The 27,560-nt window shown below is 38.2% G+C and overlaps 1 protein-coding gene across 9 annotated transcripts in view; it reads left to right on the top strand.

Annotated features, from left to right (window-relative positions):
• LOC134810568 (uncharacterized) overlaps nucleotides 1-27,560 on the top strand; it is a 73,015-nt gene that overhangs the window by 34,221 nt on the left and 11,234 nt on the right. For 5 of the 9 annotated variants that reach the window (XR_010158970.1, XR_010158973.1, XR_010158974.1 and 2 more), the window contains 3 exons: nucleotides 12,847-12,912; nucleotides 18,340-18,441; nucleotides 21,644-21,786. Coding sequence is in view for 3 of the 9 variants with exons in the window: in XM_063815554.1 (XP_063671624.1) it covers nucleotides 12,847-12,912; nucleotides 18,340-18,441; nucleotides 21,644-21,745 (270 nt within the window). In the remaining 6 variants the exon portion in view is untranslated. Of the gene's footprint in view, nucleotides 1-12,846; nucleotides 12,913-18,339; nucleotides 18,442-21,643; nucleotides 22,578-26,230; nucleotides 26,378-27,560 lie in introns of those variants that run through there. The other 4 variants (XR_010158971.1, XM_063815552.1, XM_063815553.1 and 1 more) reach the window with 3 other exon arrangements.

Genomic DNA, 27,560 nt, shown 5'->3' on the forward strand with positions numbered 1-27,560 from the left:
CTATGGTTTTTCTGTATAAGATTTCAAAATTTTTTTCTTTTTCTTTAGTTTTCAGCAATTTAATTATATGTTGGGGTATATATTTTCTTGAGTTTATCTTGTTTGGATTCACTGAGTAACTATCTTGAATCTATAGGTTTCTGTCTTTTTTATTTTTTCAATTGTGCTTCTCTCTGTTCTGATTGTATTATTTTCATTTTTATTGCTTCAAGCTTATAGGGCCTCTGGCATCTCCATTTTGCTATGGATCTTATCTTGTGCTTCTTTCTTTCAGGTTATTACATTTTTTCATTCTAAAATTTCTATTTTGTTCATCTTTGTAACTTCAATTTTTTGCTAAGACTTTCTATCTTTCAATTCTTTTTAAGACAGTTCTCCCATTAGTTTTCAGAGTGTTTGTATCATACCTACTTTAAAGGTTTTGTCAGATAATTCTAGCATCTATGTCATTTCAGCATTGACATTGGTTGTTTTTCTTTTATTGTGCAGTTTGAGATTTTCCTAGATATTTACATGATAAGTACTTTTGAATTATATCCTAAATGTTTGAGTACTAAACTGTAAAACTCTGGGTCTTATTTAAATCCTGTAGAGAATGGTTGCTTCCCTCATTTCTTATTAATACATAATAATTGTACATATTTATGGAGTACACATAATATTCTGATACATATATACAAGGTGTAATGATCAGATCAGGATATTTAGGGTATCTGTCACCTCAAATACTTATCATTTCTTTATGTTGTGAACATTTCAAATCTTCTCTTTTAGATATTAAAAAAATTATTTTTAACTATAATCACCCTACTATACTATCAAATACTAGAAACTACTCCTATCTATGTGTACGTTTATACCCATTAAGCAACCTCTCTTCATCTCTTTACTCCCTGCCCTTTGCAGCCTCTGATAACCACCATTTTACTCTCTATTTCCATGAGATCAACTTTTTAAACTCTCATGTATGAATGGAAGCATGTAATATTTGTCTTTATGTGCCCAACTTTTATCAGTTTAACATAATGACCTCCAGTTCCACCCAGGTTGCTGCAAATAAGAGGACTTTATTTCTTTATGGGAGAATTGTATTCCATTGTGTGTGTGTGTGTGTGTGTGTGTGTGTGTGTATACACTTATGTGTAGAAACACAATACCGAAAATTTGGCATATATATATATATATATAGATACGCAAACACACATATACATGTATGCCCAATTTTCTTTATTTTTCATCCATTGATTAAGTTGATTCTATATTTTGGCTATTGTGAATGATGCTGCAGTAAACTTTGGAGTGCTTACCTTTCAAAAAATACCTAGAAGTGGGATTGCTGGGTTGTATGGTAGTCCTATTTTTAGTTTTTTGAGAAACCTCCATACTGTACATGGCTAAACTAATATACATTCCCACCAACAGCATATATGAATTTCCTTTTCTCCACATTCCTGCTAACATCTGTTATTTTTCTCTTTTTTTTATACCAGCCATTCTAAATGAGATGAGATGATATCTCATTGTGGTTTTGATTTACATTTCCCTGGTGATTAGTATTGTTTACCATTTTTTCACATGACTGTTGGCCATTTGGATGTCTTCTTTTGAGAAATGTCTATTTAGATACTTTGTCCAATTTTTAATGGGATTATTGTTTTTTTTTTTTTTTGCTGTCAAGTAGTTTGAGTTCCTTGTATATTCTGGATATTAGTCCCTTGTTGAATGAATAGTTTGCAAATATTTTCTCCTTTTCTACAGATTATTCCTTCACTGTGTTGTTTCCTTTGCTGTTAGCTTTTTTTGTGTCATATCATCTCATTTGTCTAGTTTTGTCAGTGTTGTTGTCTATGCTTTTGAAATCACAGCTGTAAAATCTTTGCCTACACCAATGTCCTAAAGCATTTTCTCTATGTTTTCTTGTAGTAGACTTGTAGTTTCCAGTCATATGTTTAAGTCTTTAGACTATTTTGAGTTGACTTACTTAATATGGTGAAAGATAGAGGTTCAGTTTTATTCTTTTGCATATGGATATACAGCTTTCCCAGCACTATTTATTAAAGAGGGTATTCTTTCCCCATTGTATGTTCTTGGAACCTTTGTTGAAAATCAGTAGGCTGAAAATCAGAGGCAGAGCAAGACAGCAGAATAGAAGGCTTCACCAATCGTACCCCTACAAGGACAGCAATTTAATTACTATCTACACACACACACACACACAAAGCACCTTCATACGGACTAAAAATCAGGTGAGCACTCACAGTACCTGATTTTAACTTCATATCACTGAAACAGAACTAAAGAGGTAGAAAAAAAACAGTCATGAATCACTGATGCAACCTCCTCCCCAATCCCCCAGCATTGGCAGCATGGTGCAGAGAGTGTTTCTGAGCACTGAGGGAAGGAGAGCACAGCAATCATGAAGCGATTGAACTCAGTGCTGTCTGGTTATAGCAGAAAGAAAAAACAGACAAAATTCAGCTAACACACACCCACAGAGGAAGCATTTAAACCGGCACTAGCCAGAGGGAAATTGCCAATAGAGGTGATGAGAACTTGAGTCCTTGCAAGTCTTGGCACTGTGGGCTAAAGTGCTCTGGAACTCTAAATAAACTTGAAAGGTGGTCTAGGTCACAGGACTGCAATTTTTAGGTGAGTTCTCGTATTGAACTGGGTTCATAGCTAGTACACAGGGGTTGACAGTGGGAGGGCATGCGACCTGCAGACACATCAACTGGGCACTTAAGGAAGTGCTGGCATCACTCCTCCCCTAACCCCAGGCCACACTGCTTGCAGCTCCAAAAGAGACACCTCCTTCTGCCTGAGGAGAGGAGGGGAAAAACTGGAGAAGACTTTGTCTTGCATCTGGGATACCAGCTTAGACACAGTAAGATAGGAAATGGGTCAGAGTCATGAGGCTCCCTTTCCAGGCCTCAGCCCCCAGACAACAAATCTAGATACACCCTGGGCCAGAAAGGAACCTGCGGCCTTAAAGGGAATGAAACATAGTGCTGGCACCATTCATCACCTGCTAATTTAAAAGCCTTTGGGCCCTGAATAACCAGCAGCAATACCCAAGTTCTACATTGAGGGCTTTGGGTGAGACTCTGAGACCTCCTCACTTCAGTTGAGATTCAGCACATTCCCCAGCTGTGGTGACTGTGGAGCAAGAATCCTTCTATTTGAGAAAAGTAAAGGAGACATTGTCCTGCACCTAGGTATCAGCTTGACCACAGGAGAGTAGAGCACCAAGTGGGCTCTTAGGGTCCCCAATTTCAGGCCTTGGCTCTGGGACAGCATTTCTGGACCTGCCTGGGGCTAGAGGGGAGTCCAAGGCCTTAAAGGGTGAGTCCCCGGGCAGGCCATATTCTCCACAAGCTGAATGAAGAGCCCTTGGGCCTTAAGGGAACAATGGCAATAGTCTGGCAGTACCCCCATGGGCCTGTGATGGCAGTGGCCAAGGACTGACTCCTCTGCCTTTGGAAAGCGGAGAAAAGAATGGGAAGGACTGCATCTTGTAGTTTTAGTGCCAGCACAGCCACAGTACAACAGAACACCAGGTAGACTTCTAAGGATTTTAAGCGTAGTCCCTGGCTCCTGAACAGCACCTTTGGATATGCCCAGGGCCTAAGGGAACTCACCAAACCCAAAGGGAAAGATCGGCCTGGATAGCTTTGCCACATCGTGATTGTAGAGCCCCCAGGGCCTTGAGCAACCTTAAGTAGTAGCCAGGGAGTGGTTACAGCAGGTCTTGGGTGAAACTCAGTGCTCTGTTTGTCTCAGATCTCATCCAGCTCAGTCATACTGGTGGTGGCAACAGAAGTACTTATATCACTCCATTCCCAGGTTCAGGTGACTCAGAACAGAGGCAGAGACTTTATTTGTCTGAGAGAAAGTAAGAGAAGAGAACGAGAGTCTCTGCCTGGGAATCCAGAGAATTCTCCCAGATCTTGTCCAAGACCGTCAAGGTGGTACCTCTATGAGTCTGCAAAAACCACAGAGTAATTGGGATTGGGGTGCCCCGTAAAGTTGATACAGCTTAGATCTCAACACCCACATTCTTCACATAACTTCTCAAGAAAGACAGGTACACACAAACCCAGACTGTGAAGACTATAATAAATACCTCACTCTTCAATGCCCAGACATAAGCAAACATCCCTAAGTATCAAGACAATCCAGGAAAACATGATCTCACCAAACAAACTTAATAAGGCACCAGAGACCAATCCTGGAGAAATAGAGATATGTGACATTTCAGACAGAAAATTCAAAATAGCTGTTTTGAGGAAACTCAAAGAAATTCAAGATAACACACAGAAGAAATTCAGAATTCTATCAGATAAATTTAACAAACAAATTGAAATAATAAAATAATCAAGCAGAAATTCTAGAGTTGAAAAATGTAATTGACACACTGAAGAATGCATTGGGGTCTTTTAATAGTAGAATTGATCAAGCAGAAGAAAGAAGAAGAAAGCCTATCACAAGGCATTTAATAATCGGACTCCCAAAGATAAAGGATAAAGAAAGGCTCCTAAAATCAGCAAGAGAAAAGGAAGAAATAACATACAATGGAGCTCCAATGTGTCTGGCAGCAGACTTTTCAGTGGAAGCCTTATAGGATAGGAGAGAGTGGCATGACATATTTTAAGTGCTGAAGACAAACAACTTTTACTCCAGAATAGCATAACTGGCAAAAATATCCTTCAAAAATGAAGGAGAAATAAATACTTTCCCAGGCAAACAAAAGCTGAGGAATTTCATCAACATCAGAACTGTCATACAAGACATGCCAAAAGGAGTATTTCAATCCAAAGTATGTTAATGAGCAATATGTAATCACCTGAAGGTACAAAACTCACTGGTAATGGTAAGTACACAGAAAAACACAGGATATAATAACACTATAACTGTGGTGTGTAAACTATCTTATCCTATGTGGAATGATTAAAGGGTGAATCAATAAAAAATAATAACTATGACAACTTTTGAAAACATAGAGAATACAATAAAAAATAAATAGAAACAACAAAAAGTTCAAAAGTGGGGATATGAAGTTAAGTGATTTTTTATTAGGTTTTTTTTTTGCTTTTTTGTTTATGCAAACAGTGTTAAGTTGTTATCATAGTTTTATCATATGTTTTAACATAGTATTTGCAAGCCTCCTGGTGTATTCAAAACAAAATCATACAACAGATACATAAAAAATATAAAGGAAGAAACTAAATCATATGACCAGAGAAAATTATCTTCACTAAAGGAAAAACAGAAAGTAAAGAAAGAAGGAAGAGAAGACAACAAAATAATAAGAAAACAAATAACAAAATGGCAGGAGTAAGTCCTTACTTATCAATAACATTGAATGCAAATGGACTAAACTTTCTAATCAAAAGATATAGAGTGGCTGAATGGATTTTTAAAAAAGCAAGACCCATTGATTTGCCTACAAGAAACACACTTCACCTATAGATACACATAAACTGAAAACCAAGGAGTAGAAAAAGATATTCCATGCCAATGGAAACCAAAAAGAGCAGGAATAGCTATACTTATATCAGACAAAATAGGTTTGAGACAAAAGCTATAAGGAAGAGATGAAGATGATCACTATAAAATGATAAAGAGATCAATTAAGCAAGAGGATATAACAATTGTAAATATATATGCACCCAACACTGCATCACCCAGATGTATAAAGCAAATATTATTAGAACTAAAGAGAAAGATAAATTCCAATACAATAATAGCTGGAGACTTAAACGCCCTACTATCAGCATTGGACAGATCTTCCAGACAGAAAATCAAAAAAGAAATATTGGGTTTAATCTGCACTGTAGACCAAATGGATCTAACAGATATTTACAAAACATTTTATCCAGTGGTTGCAAAATATACATTCTTTTCTCAGCACATGGATTATTCTCAAGGGTAGAGCATATGTTAGGTCACCAAACAAGTCTGAAAACATTCAAAATATTTACTATCAGTAGCATTTTTATATGCCAGCAGTGAACAATCTGAAAAAGAAGTCAAGAAAGTAATCACACTTATAATAGCTACAAGTAAAATTAAATAACTAGGAATTAACTTAACCAAAGAAGTGGAAGACTTGTGTAATAAAACCTATAAAACACTGATCAAAGGAATTGAACAGGACTCCAAAAAATGAAAAAATATTCCATGTTCATGGATTGGAAAAATCATTATTGTGACAATGTTCATATTACCTGAACCAATCTACAGATTCAATGCAATTTCTATCAAATTCCAATGACATCCTTTACAGAAATAGAAAAAAACTATCCTAAAGTGTATATGGAACAAAAAAAGACCCAAAATAGCCAAAGCTATCCTAAGCAAAAAGAACAAAACTGGAGGAATCATATTACCTGTCTTCAAACTATACTACAGAGCTCTAGTAACCAAAACAGCACATTACTGGCATAAAAACAGACACATAAATCACTGGAACAGCATAGAGAACCCAGAAACAAATCCACACACCTACAGTGAACTCATTTTTGACAAAGGTGCCAAGAACATACACTGGGGAAAAGACAGTCTCTTCAATAAATGGTGCTCAGAAAATTGGGTATTCATATGCAAAGGAATGAAATTTAGACCCATATCTTTCAAAATATACAAAAATAAAATCAAAATGGATTAAAGGCTTAAATCTAAGACTTCAAACTATGAAACTACTACAAGAAAACATTACGGAAAATCCCCAGCACATTGGTCTGCGCAAAAATTTCTTGAGTAATAGCCTACAAACACAGGCAACAAAAGCAAAAATGGATATAAGTTAAGAAGCTTCTGCACAGCAAAGGAAACTATCAAGAAAGTGAAGAGACAACCCATAGAATGAGGAAAAATATTTGCAAACTACCCACCTGACAAGAATATGTAAGGAGCTCAAACAACTCTATAGGAAAAAGTCTAATAATCTGATTAAAACTGGCCAAAAGATTTGAATAGACATTTCTCAAAAGAAGACATAAAAATGGCAAACAGGCATATGAAAAGGGGTTTATCAGAGAAATGGAATTTAAAACTACAATGAGATATTATCTCATTTCAGCTAAAATGGCTTATTTCCAAAAGACAGGCAATAACAAATGCTGGTGAGGATGTGGAGAAAAGGGAACCTTTGTACACTATTGGTGGGAATGTAAATTAGTACAACCACTATGGAGAACAGTTTGGAGGTGCCTCAGAAAACTAAACATGGAGCAACCATATGATCCAGCAATCCCACTTCTGGATATATACACAAAAGACAGCAAATCAGTATATCAAAGAGCTATCTGCACTCCCATGTTTGTTGTAGCACTGTTTACAATAGCCAAGATTTGGAAGCAACCTAAGTGTCCATCACAGATGAATGAATAAAGAAAATGTGGTACATATACACAATGGAGAACTATTCAGCCATAAAAAAATGACACCCTGTCATTTGCAACAACATGGATGGAACAGAAGATCATTATGTTAACTGAAGTAAGCCAGGCACAGAAATACAAACTTCACATGTTCTCACTTATCTGTGAGATCTGAAAATAAAAACAACTGGACTCATCAATACCGAGAGTAGAAATATGGATACCAGAGGAAGGGAGGGGTAGAGGGGATAAAGGGGGAGGTGGGGATGGTTAATGGACTAAAAAAGAATAGAAAGAATAAGACCTAGTATTTGCTAGCACAATAGGGTGATTGTAGTCAATAACAATTTAATAGTACATTTAAAAATAACTAAAAGAATATAATTGGATTGTTTGTAACAGAAAGGATAAATGTTTAAAATGATGGATAATCTATTCCCCAGATGGGCTTACTTCACATTACATGCCTGCATCAAAACACCTCATGTACCCCATAAATATATACACCTACTATGTACCCACAAAAATTAAAAATTTGTTTAGAAAAGGAAAATCAGTTGGCTGTAAATACAAAGATTTATTTCCGGGTTCTCTATTCTGTTTCATTGGTCTATGTATCTGTTTTAATACCAATACCATGCTGTTTTCATTATTCTAGACTTATAATATATTTTGAAGTCAGATAGTGTGATACCTGCAGCTTTGTTCTTTTTCCTCCATATTGCTTTGACTCTTCAGGGTCTTTTGCGGCTTCATAAAATTTTAGAATTTTGTTCTATTTCTGTGAAGAATGTCATTGGTATTTTTATAGGGTTTGTATTGAATTTGTAGATTGCTTTGTGTAGAAGGGTCATAATTTTTCCAACTCACGAGCATAGAGTAGCTTTTCATTTGTTACTGTCCTCTTCATCTACTTTCATCAGTTATTTGTAGTTTTCATCATGCTTTTCACCTCCTTGATTAAATTTATTCCTAGGTAGTTTATTTTTGTAGCTATTGTAAAGTGCATTGTTTTCTCGATTTCATTAAGGTAGTTCATTCTTGATTTCATTCAGCTAGGTGTTTTTTTTTTTGAAAAGATAAGCAAAATTAAAAAATCCTTAGCTAGAATATTTTTTAAAGGGGAGACTAAAATAAATAAAATAGAAAATAAAACAGGAGACATTGCAAATAATCCCACAGAAATAAAAAACATCATAAAAAGTATCATGAACAATTATATACCAAAAATTAGACAAATGGTAAATGGACAAATTCCTAGAAACATACAACCTACTAAGACTAAATCAAGAAAAAATAACAATCCTGAACTGATCTATAACAAATAGAGAGACTGTATCAGTATTTATAAACCTTGCAAGAAAGAAAAGCCTAGGACAATATGGCTTCTCAGATGAATCCTATCAAACATTTAAAGAAATTTAATTCCAATCATCCTTAAGTAATTACAAAAATAGAAGAGAGAACTCTTTGAAACTCATTCTATGAGACCAACATCACTCTAATAGTAAAGCCAGACAAAGACACTGCAAGAAAAGAAAAATATAGGTCAATATCACTGACTAAAGTGGATGTAAAAATCCACAACAAAATACTAGTAAGCCAAATTCAACAGCACATTCAAAGGATCATATACCATGATCAAGTAAGATTTGTCACTGTGATGCAAGGGGGTTCAACATAAGCAAACTAATCAATGTGATACACCACATTAACAGAATAAAGGATAAAAATTATATAATAATCTCAATAGATGTAGAAAAAATATTTGACAAAATTCAACACCTTTTCCTGATAAAAACACTTAATGTGTTGTGAGTAGAATAAAATTACATTGGCATAATAAAGGCAATACATGAAAAGTTCACAGCAAACCTCATATTCCACAGTGACAAACTGAAAGTTTTTCCTCCAAAATCCAAGAATACCCACTTTCTCTACTTCTATTCAAAGTACTGCAAGTAATAGCCAGAGCAATTAGAGAAGAAAAAAAGAAAGGTATTCTAATCAGAAAGGAAGAAGTAAATTTATCTCTGTTTGCAGATGACATCATCTTATATATAAAAACCCCTCAAGATTACACACACACACACACAGACACACACATGCCAACCTGTTAGGACTAATAAAATAATTCTGTAAAGTGGTAAAGATACAAAGTCAACATACAAAATCAGTTGTGTTTCTATACATTAACAATGAGCAATCTGAAAAGGGAAATAAAACAATCCCATTTATGATAAACTCAAAAAACATTTTAAAATTTTGGAATAAACTTAACCAAGGAGGAAAAAACTTGTATGCTGAAAATTACAAAACATTGCCGAAATAAATTTGCAAAGACGACAAATAAATGGAAAGACATACCATGTACATAAACCAGGTTCACTCTTAAGCACAGTAGAGTTCATACATATATGGTTTTCTTCTTCTTTTTTTCCAGCTTAGCATTTCATTCCAAAATATCTTTTTATTCATGTAACACACCCATGATTTTTTCTGTTTCTTCCTGATCCCTAGAAAGTTCTGAAAACCCTCTAAAATTGGAATTGAGGCCAGGTGCAGTGGCTCCTGCTTGTAATCCCAGGACTTTGGGAGGCTGAGGCAGGCAGATCACTTGACCTTAGGAGTTCTAGGCTAGCCTAGGCAATGTGATAAAGCTCTATCTCTACCAAAAAACAAAAACAAACAAACAACAAAAAAAACCCAGCCAGGCCTGGTGGCATGTGCCTATAGTCCCAGCTACTGGAAGACTGAGTTGGGAGGATCACTTGAGCCTGAGAGGTCGAGACTGCAGTGAGCCATGTTCACACCACTGCACTCCAGCCTGGGTGACACAGGGAGACCCTGTCACAGAAAAAAAAAAGAAAAAAAATGGAAATGATATTTATGAATGAGGGGTTGCAAACTACTGCTGTAGTTGGTTAAGAGGAATAACAAAAGTTACCCAATATTCTTTTTTTCATCACTCTGTATAATGGCTGTAATGGTTTCCATATGGGATATTGTAAAATCTAAATGTGGTTTCATCAGACAAAAGCCAAGGTTTTGTTTATAAGGAAGACAAAGGGACTGTTGAAATGTTTGGGAATTTGGTGACATGAGAATATCCATTGAAAGAAAGAGAAAAGCTGGTGTCAGGGGAAAGTTTCAAGGAGATACAGACCTGAGTAGAACGCACAAGAAAAACTAGACTAAACTGGTTAGGATGAAAGGTGGTAAGAAGTAAACTTAGGGTTTTCTGTGGCATTTTAATTTCTATAGTTTCCCCCTCACAGGCCCCTTGATGACAGAATATGATATAGTTCGGCTGTGTCCCCACCTAAATCTCATCTTGAATTGTAGCTCTCATAATTCCCATGTGTTGTAGGAGGGACCCAGTGGGAGATAATGTAATCATGTGGGCAGTTTCCCTCATACTGTTCTCATGGTAGTAAATAAGTCTCACAAGATCTGACGGTTTTATAAGGGGAAACCCCTCTCACTTGGTTCTCATTTTCTCTTGTCTGCCACCATGTAAGACGTGCCTTTTGCTTTCTGCCATGATTGTGAGGCCTCCCCACCTACGTGGAACTGTGAGTCCACTAAACCTCTTTTTCTTTATAAATTACCCAATCTCAGGTGTGTCTTTATCAGCAGCATGAGAACAGACTAATTACAGTAAATTGGTATTGGTAGGCTGGGGTGCTGCTGTAAAGATACCCAAAATGTGGAAGCAACTGTGGAACTGGATAACAGGCAGAGGTTGGAACAATTTGGAGGGCTCAGAAGAAGACAGGAAAATGTGGGAAAGTTTAGAACCTCCTGGAGACTTGTTGAATACCTTTCACCAAAATGCTGATAATGATATAGACAATGAAATCCAGGCTGAGACGGTCTCAGATGGAGATGAGGAACTAGTTGGGAACTGGAGTAAAGGTGATTTTTGCTATGTTTTAGCAAAAAGACTGGTGACATTTTCCTCCTGCTCTAGAGATTTGTGAAACTTTGAACTTGAGGGAGATGATTTAGGGTATCTGGTGGAAGAAATATCTAAGAAGCAAAGCATTCAAGATGTGACTTGGGTGCTGGTAAAAGCATTCAGTTTTAAAGGTAAACAGAACATAAAAGTTCAGAAAATTTGCAGCGCTATGATATGATAGAAAAGAAAAGCCCATTTCTGAGAAGAAATTCAAGCTGACTGCAGAAATTTGCATAAGTAATGAGGAAGCAAATGTTAATTGCCAAGACAGTGGGGAAAATGTCTCCAGGGCATGTCAGAGACCTTTGCAGCAGCCCATCCCATCACAGGCATGGAGGCCTAGGAGGGAAAAATGGTTTTGTGGGCTGGGACCCGAGCATCCCCACTATGTGCAGCCTAGGGACTTGGTTCCCTGCATCTCATCTGCTCTAGCCATGGCTAAAAGGGGCCAAGGTACAGCTTGGGCCATGTCTTCAGAGGGTGCAAGCCCCAGGCCTTGGCAACTTCCATGTGGTGTTGAGCCTGCAGGTGCACAGAAGTCAAAAATTGAGTTTTGGAAACCTCCACCTACATTTCAGAGGATGTACAGAAATGCCTGGGTTTCCAAGTAGAAGTTTTCTGCAGAGGCAGGGCCCTCATGGAGAACTTCTAGGGCAGTACAGAAGGGAAATGGGGGATTGAAGTCCCCATACAGAGTCCCCACTGGGAGACTGCCTAGTGCAGATACATGAAGAGGGCCACCATCCTCCAGACCCCAGAATGGTAGGCCACTGACAGCTTGCACCATGCACCTGGGAAAACTGCAGACACTCAGTGCCAGCTCATGAAAGCATCCAGGAGAGAGGCTGTACCTTGCAAAGCCACAGGGACAGAGCTGCCTGAGACCATGGGAACCCACCTCTTGCATCAGTGTTACCTGGTTGTGAGACATAGAGTCAAAGGAGATCATCTTTGAGCTTTAAGATTTGACTGCCTTGCTAGATTTCAGACTTGCATGAGGACTGTAGCCCCTTTGTTTTGGCCAATTTCTCCCACTTGTAACTACTGTATTTACCCAATGCCTGTACCCTCATTGTATCCAGGAAGTAACTAACTTGCTTTTGATTTTACAGGTTCATAGGTGGTAGGGACTTGCCTTGTCTCAGACAAGAATTTAGACTGTGGATTTTTGAGTTAATGCTGAAACAAGTTAAGACTTTGGGGGACTGTTGAGAGGACATGATTTGTTTTGAAATGTGACAACATTAGATATGAGAGGGACCAGAGTGGAATGGTCCCTCCATTGGTGGGGACCATTGGGTGTCTCCATCCAAATCTCATCTTGAATTGTAGCTCCCATAATTACCACATGCTGTGGGAGGAGCTTGGTGGCAGATAATTGAATCATCAAGGTGGGCAGGGGGGCGGTTCCTCCATACTGTTCTCATACTGAATAAGTCTTACGAGATCTGATGGTTTATAAGCAGAGACCCCTTTCACTTGGTTCTCATTCTGTCTTGCCAGCTGCCATGTAAGACGTGCCTTTCAGCTTCCACCATGATTGTGAGGTCTCTCCAGCCACATGTAACTGTGAGTCCATTAAACCTCTTTTTTTTTTTTGTAAATTACCCAGCCTCTGGTATGTCTTTATTAGCATCATGAAAACGGACTAATACAGAATATATTCTAAAAATCAATAGCTAAGCAAGAATTTATTGTCATTTTTATTAATACAAGTATATGTGTCCTATATCTCAATGTTAAACTGTGGATTAGAAAATACAGTTTAAGTTAAAAGGTAAAGTGAGATCCTCTACTCTCTTAAGAGTATTGGAAGGGAGGGAAGAATAATTGAAGGAAAGGATGATGTGCAAATCAAACATGTAATTTACTAACCCAGCCAGCCACATGAATGAGAAGCATATGTCTGCTTCATCTTCACAGGCTTCTGCTTATTGTGAGGACAAATGTCCACCAATCTATCTGATTATCATTTAAATCCAACAGCATGTAAAAAGTCAAAAAACTATGCTACCCAAGGGCATTGATTTAGCACAGCGACTCAAATTCCAATGCATCAAGTTTGCAACCCTTTCTCTTATGGAAAGGAATAAGTATAGGGGTGAACAAAGTGAGAGGTCGAAAGGGCTTGCTTCAAAATTCCTCTGAAGTAGAGGTGTGGTGTGGCACACAACTCTCTTGCCTTTAAACAGAGGCATAAATGGGAGAAGCAGAAATGCTTCACTCTTCCACAGCAGCTAACCAACCCAAGGACTTCAACAGGTACACTGGTGTAGGGAGAGCACTTGGTGTAGCTGTTTCCTAGGCTCATTTTAAGCACCAAGATAATAAAAATTAATTATTGGGTACTAGTTCTTTTTAAAGTGAAATCAAGGTTACCAGACATGGGTTTCAAGGAAATCAATGTGTAAAAGAACAATAAAAATAGTAACCAGATGTTTATTACAATTTGTTGTTGAATGGTACAAATAAAGGTTTCCATCTTCCACCTCATGAGTTGGTATACATCTCCCATATCATAAGATGCCACTCTTTTTTTGTTCCTGAGTTCTATGCCCCAAATTTTAAGCAACTTCTTCACTTCAAGAGAGAGTGGGTGACAATTCATGATGAATAAGGTCATATTAATTGGTATTTTTATTCTCATTAAAATATAGGATGGTGGCTAACACATAGTATGTACTCAGTTAATGTTTGCTGAATTAATGAGAGGAAGAAATGAATAGTGGTGCAAGAGCTGACTGGAACGGACTGTTGCTGTCTCTGATTGTTAAATAGGATTTTTGAGAGACTAAATATTTAATGGTTGTTATCTTGAAATTCATTATGATGAGTGTATTTGTATCAAATTTTTATCAAGAAAATGGGCAAACACTGTGAAATCAGGGCTTTTCTTTCTTTTTTCTGTTTTTTGAGAGAGCTAGTTGATCAGCATACTACTGCCTATTGCCACCACTTTCACTCCACTCTAATCTTTTCACCTTGGGAGAATCTCACTTCCTGAGAGTTTCAACCTGAAAAATAACTATAGACCCAAACAATGCCTTTTCTTTCCATCTTGCAGGTTCTGGGATAGGCGTCTCGTTACAACTAAAGAAATGTTTGGAATCTTGTTGTAGTAATAGTCTTAATCTGGATTTAGAGACACATGTGTGTAGATACTTTTTCCTCCCAAAACAGTAATAAATACATCTTCATGTAGATTTAAGAAAAGGCTAACATTAGAAAGTTAACCCTGACAAAATAATCTGTACAAGAAACCCCCATGACATGCAATTTATTCATGTAGCAAACACCGCTGAACCTAAAATAAAAGTTGGAAGAAAATAAAAGGTTGAGACTTGTCCACTGTAAAGTTAAAAAAAAAATTCTGAAAGAAATCAAAGATCTAAATAAATGAAAAGACAACTAAATTCAAGGATAGCACAATTTAATTTTGACAAGATCACAATATTCCACAAATAAATCTGCAGATTCAATGCAATTCCTGTTGAAATCCCATCTGTCTTTTTACAGAAATTGACCGAGCAACCCCAAAATATACATTTAAATGCAAAGAAAGTCAAATAAGCTAATAAATATTAGAAATAAAAACAGTTTTTTGAAAAGTTAACCCTGCTTTCGGAACCCAAGGCAAAAACAAACTCTGGCAAACTAAAAGAATTGATATTACAAATGCACATAAAGATTCCGTGACATACTCTAGATAACAATGATGCTGTTCCCTTTCATGCATAGCAGCTCCAGAGCCTATTTACCCTTGAACAAAAGGCACAAAATTTAAACCTTTGAACACTTTTACCAATATTTCAAAGCCAAGGTCCAAATATATTTAACATTGCCACTTATAAATATTTCTGTGGCTCTCACAAAACATCACTCTGACTAGAGTCTATCTACAAAAAAAAAATAATAACAACAAAAAAAACTTATTAAGTGTCTCACCTTCAATGTCCAATGTTTCAAAAGCATTATTTATGTTTCTGGTATTTATTTTAAAAGAATAATTTTCTTAACTCTATGAGAAAATGCTGTCAAATAGGTTGGTTTTGAAAAAGCATTAGTTTCAAAAACCTGGTAATTGTTACTGCTTTCTTCATATCTAAAAGTCTTTATTCTTACACACACACACACACACACACACAGACACACACACTAAGACCCAGGTAGATAACTTCGTGAGCATTGGGACTGAACACAATTTCTCATAAGTAGGTTACTTACAGGTATTGACCCTTATTATTCTTACATATATAATAATAGAAGCAAGTAACTTTATGCTCCTATTGTGTAATGTGCTACTTAATACAGCCATGAATTTCCATTCCTCAGGGGTCAAACACTGAATCTTTCTGAGGAATCCAATTAGTTCCTTCTATAAATTCAATGTAGAGAAATCCCTGAAGACTTTTTGAAATTCATGTAACCCAGAATAAAGAAATAGGTCTGGCCAGGAACGGTGGCTCATGCCTATAATCCCAGCACTTTGGGAGGCCAGGGCGGGTGGATCATCTGAGGTCAGGAGTTCGAGACCAGCCTGGCCAACATGGTGAAACCCCATCTCTACTAAAAATACAAAAATTCGCCGGGGTGTGGTGGTTTGTGCCTATAATCCCAGCTACTTGGGAGGCTGAGGCAAGAGAATCACTTGAACCTGGGAGGCGGAGGTTGTAGTGAGCTGAGATAGCACCATTGCACTCCAGCCTGGGCAACAAGAGCGAAACTCCATCTGAAAGAAAGGAAGGAAGGAAGGAAGGAAGGAAGGAAGGAAGGAAGGAAGGAAGGAAGGAAGGAAGGAAGGGAAAGAAGAAAGAAAGAGAGAGAAAGAAAGAAGAAAGAAAGAAGGAAAGAAAGAAAGAAAGAAAAAGAAAGAAAGAAAAAGAAAGAGAAAGAAATCTGTAAGATGTATCTGATGCAAAATTGAGAAGCAGTTCTAGGTATTCTCCAAACTATCCCTTTCATTCCCTGTGCCCTCTCCAGGTGCAGATTTTTCTAAAACAAGAGCATTTTAAACATTCCTCTTTTGCACAGCCCATTTACAAAGCCTGGAAACATCCCTACAATGATTAGTTGCACTTATCAACTTAGCTAGGTTATGGTCACCAGAAATTCAATCAAACACTAACCTAGATGTTGCTATGACAGTACTGTGTAGATTTGATTAAATTCCATACTCAGTTGACTTTAAGTAAGAGAGATTATCTTAGGAAATCTGAATAGGACTGATTTAATCAGTTGAGCTGTAAGAGTGGAGTTGATGCTTCCTTAATAAAGAAGAAATTCCACCTGTGGACAGCAGATTTTTGCTACCCATGCCTGAGAGTTCAGTCTATCCTAAAGATTTTGGACTTACCACAATCATGTAAACCAATTCCTTGCAATAAACTTCTTAATTTATTAAGGAGTAAATTAAGGAATTTATTTATTAAGGAATAAATTGCAAGGAATTTATTGCAATTCCTTGCAATAAACCTCTTAGTATATATCTCCTCCTGGTTCTGTTTCTCTGGCTGAATGCTGATGAATACAGGCCCAACAATATGTGCATATATTTCCTTTTTTAATTCACAAAAGTAAGATATTTTAATTTCAGTGAATTGAGACTATTCTTTTCCACTCTGACTTGCCCCCTGCCACACCGGTGCAGTAGTGTTTCAGTGGCCACAGATATTCTGAGGATCTTGCTCAGAAGAAGTTGAGTTAGAGATATATTTAGCTTGAGTTTACTAGAATTTATTTATAATTCACAGTCACATCCATGGATAATTATTTCTAGCCACACCTTCCAGAAATATTATTACTATCACTGTGAAAATACACCTGGGTTTTGATTCAAAGTATCTAGAGATCATATCAGAATATGAACATGTCCTAGAGCATCTGGGGCCAGATATATGTGGGTAGTGAAAATTTTAAAAAGTTGAAATGCATGAGCCAGAGCTGGTTAGTGGAAAAGTTTTCCAGTTGTCAGGCATGTAAAATGTAAGCAAAGGAGATGATGATGCTCATGAACGTTTTATGAAAACAAGAACATATTAAATAACACATGGTATGTACAATCATGAATGCACAGTGCATTTTCTTTTTTGATGGAAATTACATACATAGAATTTATCATAATCTCTATACTTATAGAGTATGAACTTGTAGTGGCACTGTAAATAGTGTCTAAAGTTTCCTATGTTTTGCCTTTCAACAGTCAGTAATAAAAAGGTAAATTTCAATTAATCATGCTAAGGAAATATTGAATTATCATTTCATTCTCTTTCTGCAAAATGTTTCTTATGAAGAAGTGATCACAGGGTCGAAACTCCAGACAAAAAAGTATTTGACAAGTGTGTTAGATAGCTAATGATTATGCAATTTTTCTTGATTTTTGTGACATTTGTTGAATTTACCACCTTTTAAAAATTTGTAACTTGTCATTTCTTTTTCATTCCAGATAGATATTCATTTTTGTGAATATAAAATCATGAACTTATAATTGCAAATTTCTTTCCTTAAAGAGAGCTCTTCAAATCGTATAATTTTTTTTTTTGAGACAGAGTCTTGCTCAGTAGCCCAGGCTGGAGTGCAGTGGTGCCATCTCAGCTCACTGCAAGCTCTGCCTCCTGGGTTCACACCATTCTCCTGCCTCAGCCTCCCGAGTAGCTGGGACTACAGGCGCCCACCACCACGCCTGGATAATTTTTTTTTTATTTTTAGTAGAGAGGTGGTTTCACCATGTTCACCAGGATGGTCTCGACCTCCTGACCTCGTGATCCACCTGCCTCGGCCTCCCAAAGTGCTGGGATTACAGGTGTGAGCCACCGCGCCCAGCCCAAATTGTATAATCTTGAAGTCTCACAAATTCGAGATCTTCCCACGCACCTCTGTGTGTGTGTTTGTTTTGGTGTCCCTTAACACTTTCCCTGCTTCATCACACTGCCCAGAGCTTCCCACTGGGAACATACTCTCACCTCCTTAATTCCCATTTCCTTTTTCTTCCCCAAACAGGAAGGAGTAGCCATTATTCATGCCATTGTCAAAACCTCATGGCAACAAAACTTCCAGGACTGGAATTGCAAAGATGATTACAAAGGGGAGCTCCACAATCAGGTGATCCAGCATTGATAAGGTGTTTGGACTTGATTATATGAAACGAGATTTCTATAATTACTAGAGCTTGTTCTTTAATATGCATTATTTTAGGGTTATCTTCTCTGCTAGAAATTATAAAACAGTTTGAGCTAAAGACGCAAAGCTAAATAAGCCTCAATGTGTGCTATGTTAATATAACATTCCAAACAACTCACATCTAAAGAATATGAAGATCTGCCATTATTTTAGAATTATGAGATTTTTATAAGAATAAATTTGCCTTGGGCAAATGGCACCAGTAAATGGCACTGATCTAAAAAATAAAAAAAGCAAACATTCTACTATATGTAAAAATCTGAAATGATATCTGCTCTGGTTTGGGGGGAAGGTTGCTGTTTTTTTTAAAAAAATATGATCATGGAGATAATTAAGTGGTTAACGGAATATGGTACTGAAAAAGTCTAACCTATTCTAATATGATGAGATAGATCCCCACACAATAGTTTAGGAATCTTATTCTAAGTAATACTTAGGCAATATCTTATTCTAAGTAATGCTTAGGCTTTGCTGCTAATGCTTATTGAAGGGAGTCACGGATCTGAGTGTGCTACTTTGTGTGTCATTGAATGGCTGCTCTGAGAAGCAGGAAAGTAAACCCAGCATTGTAGTGATAGTCTTTGGAATGAAGCTCATGGTGAGAACCAAGAGCAACTCCAGTAGGAAAGAAAGGGCAAGGTCAGAAAGGAGATTAAGATCTTGGAAGCAGAGTTGCCCCAGGGGTACCTGCTAACTGTTCCTATGTACCTGCTGTGAGCAGACTATTGTATCAGGCATATAGGGAGTTTCAAAAAAATCAGATCCTGCCCTGAGAAAGAAGAACATTACCTTCAAGCAGCATTTACTAAGCTTCTATCTGTGCATATTTTGGGGAATGGCAGTATGCCAAGAAATTTCAACATATATAACCAACACTCAGGGGGTTAAAATCTAAAACAACACCAAAATGCTTGGTTTTCTAAAATGAATTGTGAAACTTCTTCCTCAGTTATTGTCTGCTATGTATCTATAGGAATCGGCTTTCCCTTCTAAAGAAACAGAGACTCCATATTTTGCATGTTTCCTCACACTGTGATGTGTGCAGTGAGAATGCAGAGATGGCTAAGAATGATATTTCCCAATGCTCCTGCACCTACCTGCACATGGCTATCTGACTAATTCTCACCAATGAAACATGAGAGGGAGGGTCCTCCTTTGCGGCCAAGAGTTTTAGGAACCTCATGTAACTTCTCTATCTCTTTTTTCCCTTCCACCAGCTAGAGTCAGATGATTATAAGTCCCTGGAATGATGATGCCACAGATGGAAGGAGTCTAGCTACATGATTTGTTGCATGGGTAAAAGCCAACTAGGAATGTCCTTCCTCAAATTAATATACTACCCAGAGATAAACACTTACTGTCTGGAAAAAAATAGCCTGGCTCTTCTTGTTCCACAGCCAAGCATTATGTAATTCAATGCCCTACATAAAGGCATCTAATACACATTTACTGAATTTAAAATGACAGGCTAAGACAGGCATTTAAGGTGCTGCATAGAACCCCAGGTGCATTCTATCTAATATATTGTAGTTACTTAGAGTGAGAGGGGAAGTGATAGAAAGGATGATGTGTAAATTAGGAGCAAGGTTGAAATAAAAAGTAGGAAAATATTCAATGTCTGAGTTTCAAAGAGTCATGTGAGGTGGACAGTTGCAGAGTTGCCGTCTATCACCTATTCCCCATCCTTACAGAAATATCACCACAATTATATTTGATAAGTCCAGATTCTCCCACCTTCAGTAATGTTCCTGGTCTCTTCAGGATATGAAAGTAAAGTTAGAACTGATGCAATCGTGTCACTTCTGCAAGATAAGGGCCTGTCTGAAAATGACATCAACTTGTGGAATAGAACAATGCCAAGACACAGAGACAGATGATGTTCAGCCCCAGAAGCCAAGTGGATCTGAAGTTAGCACTGCCCTATATGTGTTTCTTATAGTAGACCAATCCCTCTTTGCTTAGGCCAATTGGATTGGGTTTTCTGCCACCCATAACTATAAAAGCTCTAACTAATACATCATAGAAGGTTTTGTGGTATTGATAATATCCTGCCACTTCTGGGTGCAGCTAGTATTTGTGTCAGATCCCTCTGATGGTGAGTCAAGGCCATTCCGGTGGAGAGCAAGTTGCTGGAAGCTATAATACTTGAAAATGAAAGTCTGGGGTATGCCAGGACTTTATTCCCCTTCTCCGTAAAATCTCCATTAATTGTTCTTTTCTAAACCATCACAAAATTAAGAAAGATTAAAATTCCTTGATAAGGATATTTTCTCAATTTTATCCTAACTATGCTTACAGTAACTTTCTAAAACTTGGCATCTTAATTACTCTATAACAAACAAGATGAATAAAAATATGTGTGCCATGCACATAAAAATTTCTTTATAGTTCCCTCAGTCCCTGCTTTCCCACACTCTTACCACTCCTATGCTTTTCCCATATAGAAATTCTGAAGCTAAAAGTCAAGTTCCAAAATTCTACTTAATAGAGAGAACCAAAAGCATGACCAGAATGGTTCCTCAGAATCAGGAGGTGAAACCTAACATTCGTACTGAGATTGGAATTCAGACCCAAGGGCCAGGAGTCAGATAAGATAATAACAAGGAGGTGGTTAGTTAAAAAGAGTGAATGGGATGCTGTCTGAATTATTTTGCAAACAGTTACTAGTGACAGCAATCAGGCTTTCACATGATCTTTATGACAGGTCTCATTTGTTGCCTAGATCCATTTAAAGGACCTAGGAAATGACCAAACCTGAAGCTTGGATCATTTACTTAAAATTTCTAAAGACACAAGGGTCAGGCTCTATTCACATAGACATTGCCAAACCAAATCCCCAAACTTGTCAGCTTTTTTGTCCCTCTGCCTCTTCATTCTCTAGACTGGGAACTTTACATGAGCACTAACAGGCAGTCTAGTCCTGGTTTAGCACCTCCCCCACCCCACCCCAGACATTGCTGAACAGACATTCCCTCCAACTACCACCTGGTATTTTCACAGAGCAGCTTCAGAAAATCTATTGAGCAAAATAAGGAAGGAGACTTGCTCTAGTTGCAATGTAGGGGGTCACAAGTTTATATTCCATTTATGCCTCCACTAATTCTATTTGTTTCCTTCACATTAGGTGTTCCAAGATAATGAATACTTCCATAGCAACAAAAGTCTGACAATAAACGGTTACCTTGATTTTCACATTTTCAAAGAAAAATCCCTCAATGGCAACTAGATCAGAAGTCTCAACACTGAATATGCAATAATGGCTACAAGGTGAACAGTTTTTCTATTCCATTTTCTTAGCAACATCATTGATTGATTTTCTTGGAAAGGAAGTTAGATTGGATTAGATGATCTTTTTGTTTCAGTCATGTAGCTTGTTATTAGCAATTAATATATGCAGTAGCTTTTGAAACAACACAAGTAATAAGTGACTTCAGTAGAAATTCATTATATTCTAACACAAATGATTTATAAATGCAATTTTATTTTAAAATTTCTATCCTTTCTGTCTCCCTGATTATAATTGTCAAAGTATTCTGATAGTAGAAAGTGTGTATGACTGAAAAAATGGTATAAAATATTTCGGATATAGTATATACTCTATAGGTTGAATTCAAAAGACTGCTGTCACTGTACATTTTTTCCCTAACAAATCATCTTTTTTCTATGCATAACCTATGGTGAGGCAACGTTCTTTACATTGTGTTAAACAAGAAAATACTTTGTAATGAATTAAAGTTAAGGAAAGACTACATCTATCAGCCACAAGGAACTTGAGTTCTGGCAATTTTGAGGGTTTAAGGCTCACAGTTTTAGCAGCTATGTCTGCATAAGGACTTGATTGGATCAAAATAAAGAACACAAAGATGAACAAGGGGCTCCCTGAAAATTCAGAGCTTCAATGAGTTCAGCACAAGTCCTAAAAGGACATCTCCCTAAACATTGACATTAAACGTTTTTGCACTGGCTTGACTGGGTATAACTTTAAAATGAAATACTAAGTGAAATACCTGTATAATGAAAACTATAAAACACTGACAAGAGAAATTGAAGGGGACACCAAAAAATGGAAAAAATTCCATGTTTATGAATTAGAAGAATCAATATTATTAAAATGTTCATATTACCCAAAACAATTTAGAGATTCAATGCACCCTCTATCAAAATACCAACGACATTTGTATCAATCACGGTCCTCTAGAGGGACAGAATACGATATATATGTATATATATCCTATTATATATGTGTGTCTATATCCCATTATATATATACTGTTATATATATCCTATTTTTTATATATATCCTATTATATATAGAACTAATAGGCTATATATATCCTATTATATATGTGTGTATATATATATATCCTATTATATATAATATATATCCTATTTTGTATATATAGAACTAATAGGATATATATTTATACGATATATATATATAGTTATATATATATATGTATGTATATATGAAGGGGAGTTTATTGAGGAGCATTAACTCATACAATCACAAGGTCCCATAATAGGGCATCTGCAAGCTGAGAAGCAATGATGCCAGTCCAAGTTCCAAAGCTGAAGAATTTGAAGTCTGATGTTTGAGGGCAGGAAGCATCTAGCATGGAGAAAGATATAGGCTGGGAGGCTAAGCCAGTCTAGTCTTTTCACATTCTTCTGCCTGCTTTTATTCTGGCCATGCCAGCAGTTGATTGAATTGTGCCCACCCAGATTAAGTGTGGGTATGCCCTTCCCACACCACTGACTCAAATGTTAATCTCCTTTAGCAACACCCTCACAGACACAACCAGGACCAATACTTTGCATTCTTCAATCCAATCAAGTTGACACTCAGTTTTAACTATTACAAGCCCACCCCTTATCAACTTGAACCCATACACATCTCCTAAGATCATATATAATCTTCAAATAAAGACAATAATAAGGTTGTAATTATGCCTAACACAATACAACTATCTTTCACGCAACCAGAAGCGCACCAATTCCCAACCCAAATGTTATTATGTAAAGTTAACAACACTTAAATGCTGATATGAAGTCAATAAATATTATGTCACATGTTAAAGGAAAAAGGAAATAAAATGAAGATATTTTCTTAGTACAAGTGTATGCATGCACAAACATGTTTTTAACAAAAGAAGGAGGAAATACTCATGACAATTACAGTCCTTGTTTCTGCAATTGGTCATGTGATTGTAGGCTGGTATTGATAACTACCTTCTTCTACTACCCATTCTGTATTCCATTTGCCTTCAGCAAGCACCTCAGCAGGTCATGGTTTTTTCCCTGGTGGAGTGACCCAAACCTTCATTCCTGAAGGATCTGGACCCTTTGTAGTCCTGCCTGGATTGGACTATTGTAGTTTCCCATTGACCTTCATCACAGGGCATAGTAATACTAAGAGAAGCCCTAAAGCATCTCCTGTATTACACATACACTCTTCCTTACTTCCATTGTGGAGTAGTACACTGATTTCATCTTGATAGTTCAGATCAATCACCCCAGCCAACACTGGGACTCCCTTCTTAGCATATTGGCTTAAAGGTAAGAGGAGCTCAAAGTGTCCAGGTGGCAATCTTAACTTCTAGTTTAATGGAATTGTTATTGTGTCTCCTGGTGGCAGCGTTCCTCCCTCCGGAGCTAAGACCTCCAGGCCAGCAGAACATAATGTCATGGGAACAGGAAGCAAAAATTTTGCTAGTGGATCACTAGGGGTGATGGTGAATGGTGCCATTTCCAATTCCACCCCATAATTCCTGGACCAGTGAAATCTGGCTACAGGAGAAACAGTGCCATATATCGGACACTGATTCAGAGCATACACAGCCTTCTGGAGAACTTTGCCCCAGCCCTGCAATGTATTGTCACCTAGTTGGTGTTGTAATTGTGACCTCAAAAGGCCATTCAACAGTTCTTTCAATCCACCTGCTTCTGGATGATGGGGAGCATGGTAAGACCAGTGAATTCCATGGGCATGATCCCACTGCCACACTTCCTTAGCCATAAAGTGAGTGTCTTGGTCATAGGCAATGCTGTGTGAAATACTATGAGGGTGGATAAGACATTCTGTGAGTCCATGGATGGTAGTCTTGGCTGAAGTACTACATGCAGCATAGGAAAACCCATACCCGGAGTAAGTGTCTATTCCAGTGAGGACAAACCTCTGCCCTTTCCATGATGGAAGTGGTCCAATATAACCAACCTGCCACCACCAAGTAGCTGGCTGATCGCCCCTAGAAATGGTGCCATATGGAGGGCTCAGTGTTGCTCTCTGCTGTAGCAAATTGGGCACTCAGCAGTGGCTGTAGCCAGGTCAGCCTTGGTGAGTGGAAGTCCAGGTTGCTGAGCTCACATGAAACCTCCATCTCTGCTACCATGGCCACTTTGTTCATGGGTCCTTTTGGTGACGACAGCGGTGGCTGGGGAAAGAGGCTGAGTGGTGTCCACAGAATGAGTCATTCTATCCATTTGATTAGTAAACACTCCTGCTGAGGTCACCCTTGGTGAGCACTCACATGAAATATAAATATCTTCACAGTTTTTGACTACTCAGAGAGGTCCACCCACATACCTCTTCCCCAAATTTCTTTGTCACCAATTTTCCAATTATACTTCCAAGTCTCTGACCATCCAGCCAAACCACTGGCTACAGGCCATGAATCAGTATATAATCACACATCTGGCCATTTCTCCTTCCATGCAAAGTGCACAATGAGATGCATTGCTCAAAGTTCTGCCCACTGGGAAGATTTCCCTTCACTGCTGTCCTTCAGGGATGTCCTAGAAAGGGGTTGCAGTGCTGCAGCTGTCCACTTTGGGGTGGTGCCTGCATATCATGCAGAACCATCTGTGAACCAGGCTGTAGCCTTCTCTTCTGTAAACTGATCATAGGAAACTCCCCAAGATGCCATTGGTGCAGACTGTGGGAGAGAAGGCAAGGTGTCAGGAGTGGAGACCATGGGCATTTGAGCCACTTTCTCGTGTAACTTACTTGTGCCTTCAGGACCTGCTCAAGCCCAGTCACGTATATTCACTTCCATCTGATGATGGAATGCTGCTGTTCACGACCCACTTTATGGCTAGATGGGTCAGAAAGCACCCAGTTCATGATAGGCAGTTCAGGTCACATGGTGGCTTGATGACTCATAGTCAAATGTTCAGTTTTCATCAAAGCCCAGTAACAGGCCAAGGTCTGTCTCTCAAAAGAAGAGTAGTTATCTGCAGAAGATGGCAAAGCCTGGCTCCAAAATCCTAGAGCACTGTAATAAACCTATGGGGGCCTGCCAGAGGCTCCAGACAGCATCCCTGTTTGCCACTGACATGTGAAGAACCATTAGATCTGCTGGGTCATATGGCCCAAGTGGCAGAGCAGCTTTCACAGCAGCCTGGACCTGTTGAAAAGCCTTCTCCTCTTCTGGGCCCTACTCAAAACTGGCAGCCTTCCAGGTCACTCAATAAATGGGCCAGAGTAACACACCAAAATGAGGAATGTGTTGCCTCCAAAATCCAAATAGGCCCACTAGGTATTGTCCCTCTTTCTTGGTTGTAAGAAGGGCCAAATGCAGGAACTTATCATTCACCTTAGAAGGAATATCTTGACAGGCCCCACACCACTGAAACCCTAGAAATTTTACTGAGGTAGAAGGTCCCTAAATGTTAATCAGATTTATGGATTTATTTCCCATTCTCTGGCCCACAGATGTCTCATCAATAAGTTCAGTGTATTTGCTACTTCTTGCTCACTGGATCCAATCAGCATAATGTCATCAATGTAATGTGGTATCTTATGGAAGCAAAAAGTGATCAAGATTATGACACAAAACTGGAGAGTTGATATACCCCTGAGGTAGGACAGTAAAGGTGTATTGCTGGCCTTGCCAGCTGAAGGCAAATTGCTTCTGGTGGGCCTTATGGACAGGAATGGAGAAAAAGGCATTTGCCAAATCAATGGCTGCATACCAGGTACCAGGAGATGTGTTAATTTGCTCAAGCAATTAAACCACATCTGGTACAGCAATTGCACTTGGAGTTATGACTTGGTTAAGCTTATGATAATCCACTGTCATTCTCCAAGATCCATATGTCTTCTTCACAGGCCAAATAGGAGAGTTGAATGGGTATGTGGTGGGAATCAACACCCCTGTGTCTTTCAAGTCCTTGATGGTGGCACTAATCTCCACAATCCCTCCAGGGCTGTGATAATGTTTTTGATTTACTATTTTTTTTAGGTAGAGGTAGCTCCAATGGTTTCCATTTGGCCTTTCCCACCATGGTAGCCCTCACTCTACCAATCGGGGAGCCAATTTGGGGGTTCTGCCAGCTGCTAAGTATGTCTATGCCAATTATGCATTCTGGCACTGGGGAAATGACCACAGGATGAGTCCAGGGACCCACTGGATCCACTGTAAGTCAGACCTGAGCAAAACACCATAATTATCTGACCTCTGTAAACCCCTACTTTAACTGGAGGACCACAATGACGTTTTGGGTCCCCTGGAATCAATGTCAGCTCAGAGCCAGTGTCCAGTAGTCCCTGAAATGTCTTGTCATTTCCCTTTCCCCAGTGCACAGCTACCCTGGTAAAATGCTAGAGGTCTTGTTGGGAAAGGATGGGAGAAAGATTAACAGCATAAATTGTCAGTAGTGTGGAGGGGTCCTTCCTCACGGGGACTCAGCCTCCCTTTCATTCGAGGGATTCTGGGTCTGTAAACTGGCTCATCTGGAAATTGATTGAGGGGTCATTATGTTCTACTTTTATAATTCAAATTAGTCTTTTGTCCACTCAACCTGGAAGTTTTCTGCTTATATAAATTAAGTAGGAATGCAGTAGGCTTCCTATCAATTTCACTTCTAGGAACACTGCAATTAATTAGCCAATGCCAGAGCTCTACACGAGTCAGACTATTCTGATTACTGCTTTGCCTCTGCTGTCTATTACAGTAGCTATGCCCACCTTACCTTTGATGGTTGAGTACCTCCACTTGGGAGTTGCCAACTTGGGATCCAATTATTCCCATTGCATGTAAATT

Source organism: Pan troglodytes, chromosome 6, assembly GCF_028858775.2.
Source record: "Pan troglodytes isolate AG18354 chromosome 6, NHGRI_mPanTro3-v2.0_pri, whole genome shotgun sequence".
In the NCBI taxonomy this organism is placed as follows: domain Eukaryota; kingdom Metazoa; phylum Chordata; class Mammalia; order Primates; family Hominidae; genus Pan; species Pan troglodytes.